The 18,359-nt window shown below is 35.9% G+C and overlaps 1 protein-coding gene across 2 annotated transcripts; it reads left to right on the top strand.

Annotated features, from left to right (window-relative positions):
• The first annotated feature begins 28 nt into the window (after positions 1-28).
• On the top strand, positions 29-17,794 carry slc37a2 (solute carrier family 37 member 2). Of its 2 annotated transcripts, XM_065284129.2 has the most exons (19): positions 29-628; positions 1,303-1,384; positions 1,463-1,553; positions 1,657-1,735; positions 1,816-1,951; positions 3,466-3,542; positions 5,139-5,305; positions 5,767-5,804; positions 7,454-7,591; positions 9,332-9,422; positions 11,505-11,567; positions 11,663-11,748; positions 12,006-12,054; positions 12,917-12,990; positions 13,165-13,243; positions 13,514-13,611; positions 16,665-16,729; positions 16,913-16,941; positions 17,439-17,794. In XM_065284129.2, exons 1-18 carry the CDS (start codon positions 573-575, stop codon positions 16,914-16,916), a joined length of 1,473 nt encoding a protein of 490 aa, XP_065140201.1. In that variant the 5' UTR covers positions 29-572; the 3' UTR covers positions 16,917-16,941; positions 17,439-17,794. The 2 variants fall into 2 exon arrangements, with proteins under 2 accessions (XP_065140201.1, XP_065140200.1); XM_065284128.2 differs by lacking the exon at positions 16,913-16,941 and having other exon boundaries at positions 30-628.
• Positions 17,795-18,359: the final 565 nt, after the last annotated feature.

Below are 18,359 nucleotides of genomic sequence, written 5' to 3'. Positions count from 1 at the left end.
ATGCTGTATCACATGTTGTTCGCACAGCATCAAATCCAGTATGCCTCAGCCCGCCTGCTTTGGAAAACAGGGGGAATATGGCGACAGGACCTTAAACAGAGTCCTACGGGCTAAAGATCAATAATGCTCATGTGATTTTTTAACACGGGTAATAATAGCAACCGGCTTTTAATCCAGACGGACCAAGCAAAGATGGAAATCTTTAGAAATTCAAAGCGTTTTAAGTTTTTTCCACACTTGGAATTAGGAAATGACAACACGTCGTAGATACTTTAAATTGAAAGGCGTCTTTTACATCTGGTTTAGGATTTCGGCGAACATGATCAAACGGACTCGTGGTTTTAACTCGTGAGAATTTTACCCGATTTTGAAAACAAGCTGATCTGAGACACAAAACGCGATTAGTCAGCTTGTTTCGCTGTATATTTTAGTTCTTGGTTTTTCGGTCGATTTTTAGTATTTGCGTTTTACACTTTTTATGGGAATGGATTTTTTTATAAATAATTTATACAGTCGATACAGTTTTTAGTAAAGCGATTTTTGCAACGGGACAAACAAAGGTACCTGTCAAAATGAAATCAATCGCACCGGGCATCAAACTCATCACCTCCTTCTCTAGAGACAGCTGGTAAGAAGGCCCATGTAAACATCACATACTTACTATGTACAACTAACATTTCTGTATTTTTTTAAGTATTTGTATATGTTTTATATTAGCAGATATGATCATTGATTTTTTTAAGACACTATAATATAAAATGACGAACCTTTCAGCAGTGATAAGAATCAGTGACTATTGATTCATTTCTTAGCACTGCTGAAAGGTTCGTCATTAATAATCAATAATGTGTAAGTTGCAGTGAAAGCAGTACAGTATGAACATTGTTATACATTTTTTTTAAATAAAATTTACTTGCATAGTAATCATAACTTAAACTCTATTAAATGAAATAAGGCTAACTTATCTCTGTCTTCAACCACAAACTGTAATCTAAACAGTTTTCACGGGTTTCTCTTTTGCTAAATGCATAGATTTACTCTGTTTGGCGTTCATCCCCTACAGGAAATGTAAAAAGTCATACAGAGGCTTCAGTGTGTGTGTGTGTGTGTGTGTGTGTGTGTGTGTGTGTGTGTGTGTGTGTGTGTTTGCAAAGTATGATTTCCTGTCAGTCACGTAATGCGGTTTCATTTCTGCTAATCTTGACTGTGGTGTTTTTGTTTAATAAACTAAACACAACTTTCCCCAAACACAACGTAACTTTTCACACCTTACTAACGTAGATACATTACTTATTTATTCAGGTACAGATTCTTCATCCTCGTGCTCACGTTTGTGTTCTACACCAGCTACCACCTCTCTCGAAAACCCATCAGTATAGTCAAGGTAATAAGAAAGTTAACTAAATGATAACTGGGTAAATCATTACACTTGATACTTTATCGATGCTTTATTTTTTTACAGGGTCAACTGCACAGAAATTGCTCTAATGTCATTTATCCGGCTGACCTCAACATCACCAACAATGACACCTGGTGTGACTGGGCACCTTTTGGTGAGTTTTAGCCTTTTTTTTGCATCCTATTGCAATGCCTATTGAGATCCTCATAAAATAAGGAATAAATGATCAATGTTGAGCAATTTTTCATTCAATTCAGACCAGAACAATTACCAGAACCTGTTTGGAGTGTTGGACAATTGCTTCCTCGTTGCATACGCAATTGGCATGTTTTTTAGGTATAGTATTGGAGTTTCTTGGTTAAAGTTGGGGATATTAAATGTTCTGCTTAAAATATAACGCTTGTTTTTTTTATTAGTGGTATTTTTGGAGAGCGATTGTCGTTGCGTTACTATCTGTGCTCAGGAATGCTTCTCAGTGGTCTTTTTACTTCTCTGTTTGGTCTGGGGTTTTACTGGAAAATCCATTCTTTGTGGTATTACTGCGTTGTTCAGGTAAGATACGTGACCTTCAGTTACCCACATTACTACTCGTCCAGATCTTTTCTGTCTGATCACGCTGTGCAGCTCCTAGTCCAAGCCTTTGTCATATCCAGACTGAAGTTGCTGACTTCTAGCAAATGCAACCAACTCATGGTCATGAGTTAACTTAGTCGCACATTTTTATCTGTTCTATATTAACCTTAATTTAACCATTTTCAAGTTTTTATACTCTAATAAACATGGGCGTGGACAAATACGGATGCTTTTTGCAAATGTATGTTTATTATTAGTGAAAGAGTCAGCAAAAATTATTTTGAAAAATTTCCAGTTAAAGATTTTTTTAAGGATCAAAAACAAAACCGCATCCATATCTTAAAATTAAAATCCAAGCTTTAAAATCTTTAAATCAGTTAAGCATTTAGGACATTACACTTCTCAGAAAATGTACAAATAAAGATAATTTTAGACGTTTGATGACAATTTACTGTGTTACTGTGGGTTTACACCAGACACGAGTTCAACGATTTGTGCGAGTAGATTACATACAAAGTCAATGCAAAGATGCGATCAGAAGCGTCCTTGCATGGGGCAATGCGAATGACGCGATATGGGCGTCTATTCGCCTCAAACGTGTCTTCGCCCAAGTTGTAAATATTCAACTCGAGCGAAGAATTCGCATGAAACGAAGTTAAATCCCGCAAGTAATCTAGAGCGAGTAACACGATGCCCCACGTTTGGTGTGTACGTAGCATAATGCATTTGGCATGCTAGGCGCGATTTCGCCTCAATTGTGCGAATGGCGCGAATTGAGCATTGCCGAGCATGTACAAACATGTACACACGTTACTCACATATTATTTTAGCACAGTTTGTGATGAGTAAAGTGTTATGTGAAATTAGCCATTAATATGTTTGTAAAGCAACTGAAAAAATACCAAATAAGCGCATGTCAGAACTTACATGACCAAAATGGTCACAAACAGGTTTATTATTATGTTATCATGTTTTTATTGTGTTTTATTGTGCTACTTCGCTGTATCTTTTAGTTATGAAGGTTTAAAATAAACTAACTGCAAAAACACTCTTCTGTTCCCTAGCTACAACTGTATTCATATGTAAATATAACTTTGTAGACTATGTCTCTTGCAATCATCGTTGAATAAATAAATGTAAATGACCCGAAATAAACCCAACACTTAGGTTGAGTCACAAGACTTTAAGGTTTGAACAAAAAAACAGAAGTGAATCTTTCTATGTGGCATATTTCTTGTCAGAAGAGAAATTTGAAGGCATTTTGTATATAATAATAAGACATTATACACAGCTGTATTATTAAATAGAGATGCATGTTGTTAAGCATAAAGTATTTCTCTTTTTATAGTCAGAGTTACTTTATAGTTATGTCTTTGTGAGTCATATGGCTAGCACATGACTGCATCAGCATTACTTTACTTCTTAAACATGTCGAGCCCATGTGCAAAGCTTGCTGATGAGCTTGTTTTTCCTCTTTTGCTTCTTTCTTACAGGTCTTAAATGGGCTGGTCCAGACTACGGGCTGGCCGGCTGTGGTAGCATGTGTTGGAAACTGGTTTGGGAAGGGAAAGTAAGTGACTGTCACGCGTTGTGATGCTTACTGTGTAGTTTTGGTGGATTTTTGTCTGCATTGACATTTTCCACAAACAATTAATGCAGATTTCCACACCTGCTGTCAGGACATGTTACTAAACTGTAGCTAATCATTACAAAACCAATATTATTAAACACAGTCCTTTAAAATCAACATTAAAAGCAGGGCTGGGCAAAAAAATCGATTTTTCGATTAATCATTTTTTTTTTATGTTGTCGATTCAGAATCGATTCTCAAAGAGCAGAATCGATTTTTTTCTTTCATATTTATTTCTGCAAACATTGAACGAAAGATTAACGTGAATCGAATTACTAGTCTTCTTTACTAGATGTCACCCTATTTTTTGCTTTGCGCGAGGTTACCAAGGAGCAAGAGGCAAGCCTGTCATTCATTAATTCAGTGCTTAAAATGCCGGTTTCAGGTGCTTCATCGATTTTAATAATTACCCACTTGGAATCGAAAATTGAATCGAGAATCGAAATCGAATCGATTTGACAGCTTGTGAATCGAAATTGAATCGATCTGGAAAATCTGAATCGATACCCAGCCCTAATTAAAAGCAATTTGCAACTAATTTCACAAATTTACTTCTGAGACAAAATATTCAATGCAAGACTTTTAGATTAGATGGTAAAGTAGTATGGATCAGACCTCAGTGTGGGTTTGCAAAAGCATTACTAGTTGATTTACATTCTCCAAAAGCCTAAATAATAAGTAAACCGAGATTATTTTGATTTCATGCTACAATAGCCTGAGTGATCAGATACATTTTAAAGGTGCCGTATAATGTAAAACTGTATTTATCTAGGCATATATAAATAATAAGAGCTCTATACATGGTAATGACACATCATGAGCCTCAAACGCGTTTGTTTTCTCGTAATGTAAAACTTGTGCATGCAAAAGACCGCTGGAAAACAGACCAATCTCAACATAACACCAACTGTGACGTCACAGTCGAGATGTACACCCCAACATTAAATTAAGTACAATGTTGTTACAATGCTAAAAACTAAGTTTTGACTGCTGAGTTAGCGCTATATGCTAGTTAATGCAATATGCTAGCGTTTAGGCTGAAGTTCTACTATTGACGATACAGTTATGGTTTGTAGGTCAATACTGAAAAAAACTAAACTTACCACTCAGAAATGTCAATTTCCAGTTACTGAATAATTGATTATTCCTCAAAATCTGTATCTTTGTCTGATACAGACTCAAACATAAGATCTGTTTACACACACACAGAGCTACTGAAGGAGCTGCTCTGTGAAACAGCCAATCAGAGCAGAGCTCAACATTATTATTCATGACCCTTTCAAATAGATGATAATAGACCATTTCATTCTAGGGACAAATCCTAGGGTTGTGAATGGACATGTAAACCATCTCTGGATCATTTTTGCACTAAATAAAGTATCAGAGAACAGTTTAACATATTGTATCAATGCATTCTCTGGCACCTTTAATGTTTCCCAAAAATATATTTTTGCTAATAAACCATAAAGATTGTTAAAGGAGATGGTTAAGTTATCAGGTTGTGCTGTAAATCTGAGTAATCCTCTTTGCATACAGGCGTGGATTCATTATGGGAATATGGAATTCTCACACCTCAGTGGGAAACATTCTGGGCTCCCTCATTGCTGGGGCTTATGTTTCGTCTGCGTGGGGATTGTCCTTCATTGTGCCCGGTATCATCATCGCCTCCACTGGAGTCCTGTGCTTTTTTTTCCTGGTTGAAAGTAGGTCACTCTTGTTATGATGGAGAAGACTATTTATGACTGGTGGTGTGCATATTGTAAAGATGTAAATGGGAACATAGAACAAACTAAATGATAGTATTTGCAAACAAAGATATAAGAGCTTACGCATAGAAGGGTGTGCTTTATTGACAGAAACATTAATGTTAGATTTATTACCGATTTTGACTTTCAGTATTATTTAAATGAAATAAATCGTTTTTAGTTTGTCATTTACATTTATGCATTTGGTTTTATCCAAAGCAATTTATAGTGCACCTGGGTTGTGGGTTTTAAGAATTGTATTGAAAGTATTGTATAAAATAAAAGCGTCTGCTTAATGCATATATTTTACAACCAGAGAAAACAAATACACAATTCAGTTCTTTTGTAAACGTGTTTTTTTTTATTGTCTATCCTAACTCGAGTATTTTTTGCCTGATGCCATGCTTTGTCTTTTACAGAACCTGAAGATGTGAACTGTTCTCCACCACAACACCACGTGAGTTATTTAACAATTTGATATTAGTTTGCTACAGTAAATGTCTGGTCACATAAAGAGTTTTAAATAGGGCCGTCAAAAGATTAATCGCGATTAATCACATACAAAATAAAAGTTTGTTTTTGCATAATATATTTGTGTTTGTAATTATTATGTATATATAAATACTAGGGGTGTGACAAGACACTTAATCCACGAGACGAGACACGAGATTAACTTTACAAGAACGAGACGAGATTTTCACATTTTTTTTAAGAAATCCTCAATGATAAAATGAATGAATGGGAATCTGAAATCACATTATTTTGAAATGCTTTAATGAATCTAGAACTGTCCCTAATAATTATTTTGCTAATTGATAATGAAGTAATTTGATATCTTTTGCTAATAAAAATAGACCCAAGTGAGCAATAACCTTTAAAATTACATAATAATGAAGATGAAATAATATTTTGGACAAATAAAGCATAAAAACAAGTAAACAAATCACAGTTCCTACGGGTCCTTGAAATCCTTGAAAGTTTGTGAATCTGGGGGAAAAATTCAAGGCCCTGGGAAGTTTTTGAAAATATTCATACATAGATACAGGTCATTGAAAGTGCTTGAATCTATTTTATGCAAGAAGTTTTCTGGAAAAAAATCCATATTATTCCCTGTGTAGTGTAGGATAATATCATAAAAATTCTAGACTTTTTCGAATTTTAATGCTTATATCTTCTGTATGTAAATGTTGATTCATACCAAAATGCGTTTTTCATAGTTGTGTTTGACACATGAAAACGTCTTGGGTTATGTATGAAACTGTTGTTCCCTGAGAAGGGAACGAGACGCTGCTTCTCCCTTGCCATACTTCCTGTGTCCCTGTAACGCCGTCTTTGGCAATATTTCATATAGTGATATACTTCCTGACTCCAGCGTCACCCTGTCTTTGTCTTTAAGCCTCACCATTGGTTGAATTTGATATACACATTCAGACGCACTTACCCCCAGAAGGCGTCCCCAAAGTGTCACCGCAGTGACGCAGCGCGAGTTCCCTCAAAAGGGAACTGTAACAATGTATCTTAAAAGATAACACGATGTAACCTTGCTCTCACTTGAAACGTGTCCTCACATTTAGTCCTTGAATTTGAGGGTATTGGACCTGGAAAGTCCTTGAAAGGTCCTTGAATTTTAAGTTAACTAAGGTGTGCGAACCCTGATCACAGTACTATGTACGCTTTGTAATGTTAACAAATGCCTGCAGGGGGCGCTAACGGACCCGCTTCTGTTACTTTCACTTTAGATGCTTACTTTAAGCCAAACAACGTTTAAATGAATTATTTAAAAATATTTTTTAATATCAAGCAGCATACGTCATCAAGCTTGGGGTTTTTTCAGTAAACTGAGCATTACATTGGCAAGTCATAAGCATATTGCAACGATTAACAAAATATAATAGTACATTTGAAAATTGTTAATATTCTGTAATAAGATTTCCATAATATTTGTTTTTCCTACTATGTGTTTATCAAAATATCTTCTTTTGTGTTTAACAAAATAAAAAAACTCATAAAGGTTTAGAAAGACACAAGGGTAAGTAAATGATGACCGAATTTTCATTTTTGGGTGAACTGTCCCTTTAACAGTCTTCCTTGCGTTTCTGTGTTTAGGAGAGTGCTGAGAAAGAACCTCTCCTGAGGAACTCGTCCAGTGTTGAGGAGATCTTCAGCAGTGAGTCCTCCACAGCTGTGGAGCCGGTGGAAGAGGATACGCAAGCCATCAGCTTCTGTGGGGCACTCAGGATTCCTGTAAGTCATTTTGTGATGATGTGAAGTTGGCCAGTAAAGTACAAGCTAATAGAAAGCAGTCACACGCACATACAATGCCTGGAAAATCACAGGCATATCATGCTTGGTGTCATTTCCATCCAGGTGTTTTTATGCAAATTTTTTGGATGTCACATTAAAACATCCTGATAATAATTTACAGAATTAATTACTAGTTAAAAAAGACAATTTTTTATGGCGAGTAATGATACTTAATCATTCTATTTTAAAGGATTACTCCACTTTCATAAAACAAATCTGATAATTTACCCCCATGTCATCCAAGATGTTTATGTTTTTCTTTGTTCAGTCGAGAAGAAATTAAGTTTTTGAGGAAAACATGCAGGATTTTTCTCCATATAGTGGACTTCAGTAGACTTCAACAGTTTACAGTTTCAATGAAGCTTCAAAGGGCTCTAAACGATCACAACCGAGACATAAGGGTCTTACGTTACGTATTACCTAATCACGTCGAAAGGTCACGCGTGACGCATGTTAAACCACTGCTCCAGCGTTTACAAGTGTGAAGAAAGAGGAGCGTTTAGGTGTTGTTGTACGTGAAATGATACCAATTAATGTCTTTGTGTCAGTTTATTGTTAAAAATGGTCCGCAAGTGTGCGTTTCACTTATGTAACGAGTGACCTTTCTGTGTGATTACATAAGCCATACAGTCACGCTGGTGCATCACATAGCTAGTGCAAGACTAGAAGTTGTAGTTTAAAACAAAATTATGATGGTTTCACACATTGCTTTCTATGAGTATACGCACACCAGCGCCGACATGTGGCGCCTGTCTGCGCCGCCCAGCTAAGACTCAGGAAGTTGCTCAAATCCCTGTCGCACCACTCGCATAGTTTAACATTAAATAACATCATATTTGTCCCAAATCATTAACGATTAACATTGGCTGCTAACGTATATTTTGCATTTTGAAGTAGACGCTATCTGACGAAGCTCGCGCTATTTAATGTCCACTTCCGGTTTACGATACCTCCGAGTTGTCCTAGATGCAGTGCGACGCTGAGCTGCGCAGACAGTGCTTCGGTTGGGATCGAGTCCTTTGAAGCTGTAATAAAACTGTAAGCTGTTGAGGTCCAATTAAGTCCACTATATGGAGAAAAATCCTGGAATGTTTTCCTCAAAAAAACTTAATTTCTTTTCAACTGCACAAAGAAAGACATAAATATATTGAGTGACATGGGGGTGAATAAATTATCAGAATTATTTTATGAAACTGAAGGAATGAATAATTAATGCTGTTTAAAGCTCAGTGGTAGAGCATTGTGTTAGCAGTGCAAAAAGTCATGGGTACTGATACTGATAAAAAAAAATGTATACCTTGTAATGCACTGCAAGTTGCTTTGAATAAAAGCATCTGCTAAATGCATAAATGTAAATGTGAACAATATACCAGTACTGAACAATTCTGGTCACTATTCTCATTTAGGTTCATCAAAAACTTGGCTAACCTGACATACTGACATACGCACACATCCAGCATCTACAGTTTTTAATACAAATGCTCTGAATAACAAGTAACTCGATGTTTTATTATAAGAACCACATTGGCTTCTCCAATGGCTAAAGTTTTCATTTTAAGCCAATTTTCCTAGGAAGGTCTGATTTTGTGGACATATGAAAGGCATCAAAATTGTAATTTTTTTATCTTGCATGCCAACTGCATGTCTTTTGTTTTAAAGTATGTTGTATTTATGTTACAGGGTGTTGTGGAGTTTTCCCTGTGTTTGCTTTTTGCCAAGTTGGTCAGCTACACCTTCCTCTACTGGCTTCCTTTATATATTGCCAATGTTGGTAAGAATCCCTAATCAAATGCTATCACAAAAATTATGGCTGCGTCTGAAATCTCCAACTTCCATACTACACAGTAAGCAAAAAGCATTAGACGAGACAAGTAGTATGTCCAAATGTATATTATTCGAAAAACAGTAGGCAAAAAGTACCCGGATGACCTACTACTTCCAGCAAGGTATCTCTCTGTTTGACCTAAGGGAATACTTTCAGGTTTTATACTGCAAGTTGGGTAAGAGCGCTACCTAGTGAATAATAGCAGAAATACTGATTGCCGGAAAAACTTGTGATTGACAGAGAAGCGTTTTCTCTTAATTGACGAGTTAACTTGTCAATTGCTGGAAAGAGTTAAACAGCTGTCCCTTGTGGTTAAATTGCACTAGTTTAACGTCATTTTTGTTAACGACTAACTTGTTTTTATGATGAAATGTATCAAGCAGAATTGGCCTCCATTCAATTCATGAATTGGAATTTGAATTGACTCCGTCCTACAGGAAGTTGAATTGGAATGACAGGAAGTGGAATTAAATTCATGGCAATTCAAAGAAATTCCACAGTCACACAACAGGAAGAATCTTACATATGGGTGATTCTCACGAAAACTTGGTTTTAAAAATGTCAAGCATGAAAATGTAAAAATTGCTTAAATTTACTTTTTTTTAGTCTGGAGTAAATGGGAACATTAATTTAAACACTTTTACTTATCATTTAACACTTTTTGTAACATAATTTAAAAAATTAGTCCTAAAAAATCTCATTACCGCAACAGTCAGAAAACATCAACACTGACATATTTTCAAAATGACATGACAAACCTGAAAGAGCATAATTTGGAGATTCTGCACATGCATTTAAAATCAAAGTATTATGCTTCTATTAATTGAATTAACATTTAATAAGCATCTGTTGCGGTAATGATAATCAAAATGTCGTGTAAGCATTCTGACAAGACAATATTTCAAATTAACTGTAAAAAAATGATCTTACCTGGTAGCCATCTTGAAGTGCCATGGTGCTTGGTCACTCAAAATCAAACTTGATTAAAATTCTGTATGTGTGCTTAAACTGTTCTCAAAAAGTGTTGCGGAGGATGAGAACATCAGGCATGGACACATCATTTTCCTAATTTGTCTTCACTATTATTATACATGAATATTCAGTAAATATTTTTTGTCATCTAAAGTAGTCTAGCAAAACATCCATTTATTTTTTATCTAAATATTTTTGTGTTAATTTGATTAAATTACAACATAACGCATGTTCAAACACAGCCGGACACATTGCGGTAATGAGAATTTCAGCAAAAAATGAGATAAAATTGACAAATGTTGAAATCACACATTGTGCAAGGTAGAACACAGTATTGTGTTAATTCTGATGCTTTTTAATATTACTATATTACACATTTTATAGCTGAAATCATTAGTGCCGTGGTGTTTCAATGGTTTCGTGAGAATCAACCATATATTCAGTGTTAGGAAAGTTACTTTGGAAAATTGTTTGGCAACCATTTAAATTACTTGGTTAAAGTAAAGCATTCTGGGAAATAAAGTCATGTTCCATTGTGTTCCATAAAATTACAATTACAAAAAAAACAAACTGAATTATTTGTTAATTCACTAAAGTTTTTAACATTAATTCCTGTTAATGTAATCTGTACAAGTAGTTCAAGCTAATAATTTATAAGATATGTAATGCAATCATATCTGCCATATAATACTGAAAGCTTCATTTTTAACACTTCACATACTGTATAATATGTATATGAATTTCTATTTAAATACAATTCTGCTTCCTTTAATTCAAATTTGAATTGTAATTCTAGATCCTGTTTTTGACATCAATTCAAGTTCATGAATTGAATTGGAATTTAGGAGTCATTCTCGATTCAATTCGGAATTGTGCACAAGCCTGCTATCAACATGGTAGATGTACTGTGTCTGAATTTATTCATACTATATAGTACCTGCTGTTTTAACGGTCAATCTCATCTAATTCAGTACCTACTGTCACAGTGTGCGATTTCGGATGCAGCCCATGATAAAAAAATACATCCAAGGAAACTGAATATTGTTCTCTTCTCAGCTCATTTCGATCCCAAACACGCTGGGGACTTGTCAACTTTGTTCGATGTCGGAGGAATTGTGGGTAAGCTCATGGTGTGGGTCAACATATTAGATATTAGATATTCAAACATGATTTCTGATGCAGATGTTAGGTAAGGTTGTGTCTTTCTCTGTTAGGTGGCATCGTGGCCGGACTGATATCTGACTACAGTGGAGGCAGAGCTACGACGTGCTGCGTCATGTTGATTGTTGCTGCTCCTATGGTGAGCTTTAGTTTTGCCACTTTGTGCCAGATGTGACATTATCCATTAACTTAATGCATATCATCACCAAATAAAGAATATCTTGCAGCTACATGCTGACTGTGGTCTGTTTGATACCGAAGTATTTGTCAGTACATGTCGAAGTTTGCTGAGAGTTTTGACAGACATCTGAATTCTTGCGCCCAGAACAGCCACAAGCTTGAGTTTACATGTGAATCTGTGCTAATGCTCATGGATGTTTGTTTTTCTTCCTCAAGCTCTTCCTGTACAATAAGATCGGGGAGAACGGCTTGCCGACGACCATCGGTGAGTGTTGACACCCTTATAGCGATTGATGTTTTTATTTTAATCCAAAAGATAAATAATCCATTCAATGAGAGATAAATTAAAAATAATATCTACAGTTCCCATGATCATTATATGTAAGGGATAATGTAGAGGCAGCCGGTAGTTATTGGGAAATAAGCCCCGACAGTGTGATCAGGACCCGACGCGAAGCGGAGGGTCTTGTATCACACTGAAGGGGCTTATTTCCCAATAACTACCGGCTGCCTCTACATTATCCCGCTTATTACACGGCTACTTGCCACATAAGAAAAAAAACTGGACATGAATATGAATTTGAAACATTTTATTGGCATATTTGTTTTAAATTAACATTTTTATCCTTCCGCGAAACTTTGCACAGATGCATAAAATGATCGTAATACCTTATTAAGATCCTCTGCTTCATACTTGTCTCCATTTTTTCTCTTTAACCAGTCTTTGAGAAGTTTTAATGCCCATTCTGTATTTTTTTGTGTGTTGGCTTCGTAGCTGTCATGCTCTATTTTGTCAAGTTCAGTCTCAGTAAGCTCTCTGTGTCTTGTCGTGGTTGTCGAGTGTTTGTCACAAGATGGCGCCAAACAGACAGTAATCTTTATTGATCTTTATTGGCGCGGAGCGATTTTACTCGTGAAAGTAGTCCGGCTATGCGTTATTATTTTGGAGCGGTTATTATTTGAAAATAACGAACCTGCAAATGTCTCAACTGACCAATCAGAATCAAGCATTCCAGAGAGCCGTGTAATAAACGTATATAATTTTATTCAAAGGTCCCACAGCATTTCCCACAGTAAATAATTCGTGTCCTCTTTTATCTTTTGTAACTGTGTTGTGTGACCTATAGGCATGTTGCTGTGGTGTGGCGCTCTCGTGAACGGACCCTACGCTCTTATCACCACTGCTGTATCAGCTGACCTAGTAAGCACTGGGCACCTTTCCACCATGTGCTCTTCACATGGCCATGTGTTTAATAAAATAATAAACAAAGGTTGGAAAGAAGATGATGACCTTTAACTCTTGCTGTCAATAAATGTCTTGTGATGTAATAAGGTTTATAGGTTGTAAATTTCATAAGGCATTTTGATCTTGCAGGGCACCCACGAGTGTCTCAGAGGAAACTCGAGAGCTCTGTCCACTGTTACGGCCATTATTGACGGCACTGGATCAATAGGTATGCAGAGAATGTCATTTAAATAAAGTTGAATGAAGTCAAAAATAAAATGCTTTTTAAAATCAGGATGTATTTGAATATTAAACATTTTCCTTTCCATTAATAATTGAAAAACACTGAAAGTTGTCAGACTAAACATTAGTGTGACAAAATAAAGTTTGCTAAACAAAGAAGAGAAATACCATACTTGAGGTTTAAGATTTGTTTGTTTTGAAAACACAAGACACTTTCTATAACTTTATGTTGTGTAATTTGTTAAATGGCCTGTAGGTGCCGCTATAGGACCTCTGTTGGCTGGGCTGATTTCTCCCACGGGTTGGAATAATGTTTTCTACATGCTCATTGCTGCTGACATACTGGCTTGTCTGGTGAGGAATTATTTTTTTTTATAATAAAATACAAATCATGGTAACACTTTACAGTAAGGTTGTATTTGTTAACATTAGTGAGTGCATTAGCTAACAATGAGCAATACTTCAATAGCATTTAGTAATCGTAGTTCATGTTTTTTTTAGTATTTACTAATATATTATTAAAAAGAAAAGTTAACGTTACTTAATGCACGTTGATCTAACTGTATCGGCACAATAAAGGGGATAGTTCGGCCAAAAATGAAAATTACTCCATGATTTACTCTTGAATTACCCTGAAGCCAAGATATTTTTGAAAATGTCCTAGCTTTTCCAATCTTTCTAATAGATGAATAAGGTGTAATCCACATGGCTCCCCATTTGCTATACATCACTGCGAAAAGTGCGTACGCTACGCTAATACTCTCCTGAATGTGGAGGAGTCTAAAGGGGATTGCACACCGGCTGCGCAGCTCAGCGTCGCGCCGAGTCACGTCTAGGACAACTCGGAGCTATTGTAAAACGGAAGTGCACATTAAATAGCGCGAGCTTCGTCAGATAGCGTCTACTTCAAAATGCAAAATATACGTTAGCAGCCAATGTTAATCGTTAATGATTTGGGACAAATATGATGTTATTTAATGTTAAACTATGTGAGTGGCGCTGTGTGGCGCGACAGGGATTTCAGCAACTTCCTGAGTCATAGCTGGGCGGAACGGACAGGCGCCACCTGGCGGCGCTGGTGTGCGTATACTCATAGAAAACAATGTGTTCAGTTGATTTAGAATGGCGCGGCCGGTGTGCGATCCCCTTAAGATGGCGGCATTATCGGAAGCTAGTTATTTTCGTTTGTACACTGCAAAAAAAATATTTTCAAGAAAGTGAAATTGAAAGTGAAGTTTTTATTTAGTCTTGTTTTCAGTAAAAATATCTAAAAATTCTTAAATGTCGATGCTTTTTCTTGATGAGCAAACTGACACAAGAAAATACGTCTAGTATATAAATCAAATTTAAGTGATTTTGTGCATAAAACAACCAAAAAAGTGGTAAGCTAATCTGAATTTTTCTTGAATTTAGTGTTTAAGAAAAATGTTCAATATGTTTTTGCTTAACCCATTGGCAGATTTTTTTTTTTGCTTGTTTTATGCACAAAATCACTTAAATTTTATATTTTTGGTCTAAAAACTACTCTTATTTTCTTTGGTCGTTTTGCTAATCAAAAAAGCATCTTAATTTAAGAATTTTTAGATATTTTTACTGAAAACAAGACGACAAATACTAAGAATTTTTTTCTTGAAAATCATTTTTTGCACTGCAGGTCTGCCGGTGCCACTTTTAGCATATTTTAGCATAATCCATTGAATCTGATTAGACCATTAGCATCGCCCTCAAAATTAACCAATGAGTTTCGATATTTTTCCTATTTTAAACTTGACTCTTCTGTAGTTATACGTGTACTAAGATCGACGGAAAATTAAAAGTTGCAATTTTCTAGGCAGATATGGCTGCAGCCATGTTACGGTCCTTGATTATTACGCCAGAATGAGAGTATAGTTTCTAGCCATATGGGCCTAGAAAATCACAACTTTTAATTTTACGTTGATCTTAGTACTAGGAAAAATATCAAAACTCTTTGGTTATTTTTTAGCACGATGCTAATGGTCTATTCAGATTCAATGGATTGTGCTAAGCTACGTTAAAAGTGGTACCGCCAGGAGATCAGCTGAATGGATTCCAAAATGGTAAAAATCTAATGTTTAACTCTAGGGGAGCTGAAAAATGAGCATATTTTTGAAAAAAGTGGAGTTTTCCTTTAACTAACATTAACTCTTTACACACAAGCGTTTTTAAAAAAGTTGCCAGTCAGCACCAGTGTTTTTTATGATTTTCACAAAAGTTTAATGCCTTCCAGAAAAAGTTCTTCTTTAAATATATAAACATGCAATATATCAAATGATACAACATACCCTCTGCTTTCAAACATGCATTTGTTCTCGTTTATCACCTTTCAAATATGGGTAGGTTTCTTCGAAAATAAAATATTTTGAGCAAAAAGCTGATAATGTGTTTTTGTGAAGGACGTTTGACAGAGATCAGATTCAGAGCGATGATCAAAACATACTCATATTCAAGTTTGAACTGTTTGCCCTAAGAGGTTGCTTCCGTGTTTTATAAGTTGGGTGAGAGCACCACCTGGTGGATAATAGTGGAAATACGGATTGCCGGAAAAACTCATCATTAGCTTCTTTCACACAGTAATTCTGCTAAATTACCGTGAATTTACTAGAATGAATCTACCAGTAAATACAAAAATGTGCTGTTCACACATGCAGTGACGTTCCGTCTTTTTACCAGTAAGACATCATTCACACATCAGTATCAAAATACCGGTAAACTCGGAGAGAAAGCGGAAGTTACCTGTGGCGTGCGGCCGGCGAGCTCCGTGTCGTATTTGTACACAATGGCGGGTTATGACTTAATATCGTCGGCCTGTTTTTTGTTGTTTTCACTTCTGTGGCAAACGGTTGCGAAGTTGCTCGTGACCAAACAACATTGCGTTAGGCGGCGTCAAACGGAACCTGCGTTTGCACGTTAGCCTTCACAGAGGGTGTGCTAAGGACGTCCGCAATTTGGCAAATAGATGGTAAGCTGTTTTAAACAAATTTGAAGAAATGTGGATGTTAACTTTAGATGTGCTCAACTTTTAAGCAGCATGTGTGTAGAAATGTCCGTAAACAGTGCGGGGGTAAACGCCATCTGTATAAAAACGTTCTGATTGGCCCAATCTGTCAGCGCGGTCTGAGGGCTGTAGTCGCTCGCTGTAGGCTTTAAAAGGCGAATCCTGTTAAAGAACATATATCGTCTGGCAATGAACTTTGACCTTTATCATTTTACAGGTATTATTATGCTATTATAGCAACATTACACACTAACTAGGGTTTAAAAAATGAGATCAGAAAGAATGTGACTTTAAATGCATTTACTAATGCTAACAAATACAACCTTATTGTATAGTTTTACCGAAATCATAATAGACATTTCAGACAATTTGAGGTTGTTTGTGTCTGTAGTTGTTGTCTAGGTTGGTCTATAAGGAGGTCAGAGGATGGTGCGGACACACTACAAGACAAAGAGGGTGAGCATCCTTAATATACACTTATTTTTTAGGATTATATAATTTTTTTTTATATTTCTTCAATATCCATAAGGTATAACATTAATTTTATAAAATCACAAATATTACATTAGTCTCACAGTCAAAATTATGTTACGTTATGTTTTTACGTTACAATTAATACGTTTTTGTTTAAATCTTTAGATGAAATAGCATGCACTTTGCCATTCCAGGTAAAAATACATAAAATTTCCATAATGTGACATCATTGAAAGATTACTTGCTTCTAACCAGTTTATAACACTGATATTTTTCACTAAGGCTGCTTGGCTTGATTGCCATTGTGTACTTGATATTAATAGCAGCCAAAAATATGACCCCTTCATGGTAGTTGGAAGTATTTTTAGCCCCACAATTATACTAAGAGGTTGTGACCTGCATTGGGATTTGTTAGCTTTCACTATATTCCCAAAGGACAGGCGGAAATCTGTGTGTTGAGGCGGAAAATGACATCTCTGACATCATCGTAATTCTCAATGAATTTGTCTCATAATCAAAATCTGAACAGCTTAAATATGAAATAATTTTCAGACTTATTAATCGACTCTTGAATGGTTGATTCATAATCTTGTGTTTTTATTTCATTGAGAGAATCTGATGTTTAATAGGAAGCGTTTAATTTCGCTCATTTGAATGTGTTTGCTGTGGTCTCATTTGGTCTTTTGTTTAGGTTCAAAGAGATCTGAGCTAGCCGTGAAACGAGACAATATCACACCTGTGGTGGAAAATAACCTGCAGCAAAACGACAAAAAGGGACCAAGGATTGAACTCTCTAAGCCTTTTTATGCCCCTAGGGTTATTTTATATGAAAATTGTAACTTGACACTTTCATCTTATACTGACAAAAGAACAAAGCTCGGCTGCCGTGTTGAAGAAGAGGAGACACACACGCCCTCATCCACACGTTTTCCTGAACCGACAAAAATAAAGAGAGAATCGCTACGCTCCTTTATTTTAATAACCGGATGTTTTAGTGCCTGATGCCTAATTTAAATGTATGCATTAAAATATGGCCATCAGTGTGAACTTGTCTCTGTGATCATTCTGGTTATCAACATAAGCAGATCTACACATGAGATACGCATCATGGTCATTCATGTGGTTGAAGTTTATGTAAAGTTTTGGGTATGAAGCATCCCAGTGGAATCTGTGTGTATTTATTGTCAAGCTTTAGGATCTGTTTCTGTCCAAATGACAAAGTGTATAAAGGACAAACTTCTGAATATTAAGTCAGACAGAATAAAAACATCTTGTAGTAAATAATTTTTGGAGACCTGCAGTCAGTTACAGTCCTGAGTTAAACCCTGCAGGTTTGTCTTAAAGATTTTTCTGCTGCGTAGTACATTTTTATTAGTTTAAAGGTGACATATTTTGAAAATCTGACTTTAAGTGCTATAATTGGGTCCTTAGTGTTTTTATTATATTAGAAAACGTGTAAAAGATCAACCCAGTAACTTAGTTTTGGTAAACCATTCTCTGCAAGCATGTGAAAAAATAGCTCAATGAAATTTGGCTCCCCTTGTGATGTCAGAAGGCGATAAACCGCCCCTTAATCTGCACTATCCAACAATGGCACTGTCATTTTGTGCAG

Source organism: Paramisgurnus dabryanus, chromosome 5 (genome assembly GCF_030506205.2).
Source record: "Paramisgurnus dabryanus chromosome 5, PD_genome_1.1, whole genome shotgun sequence".
Classification (NCBI taxonomy): Eukaryota; Metazoa; Chordata; class Actinopteri; order Cypriniformes; family Cobitidae; genus Paramisgurnus; species Paramisgurnus dabryanus.
Note: the sequence above shows the minus strand (reverse complement) of the source record. Positions and strands in the feature narration are given on the sequence as shown.

Bases quoted from the DNA above. Each gene is read 5' to 3' on its own strand.
- slc37a2 (XM_065284128.2), top strand. From the start codon at position 573: ATGAAATCAATCGCACCGGGCATCAAACTCATCACCTCCTTCTCTAGA. The intron at 9,423-11,504 runs GTAAGAATCCCT...TTCTCTTCTCAG, and splicing joins TTTATATATTGCCAATGTTG to CTCATTTCGATCCCAAACAC. The intron at 12,991-13,164 runs GTAAGCACTGGG...TTGATCTTGCAG, and splicing joins CTGCTGTATCAGCTGACCTA to GGCACCCACGAGTGTCTCAG.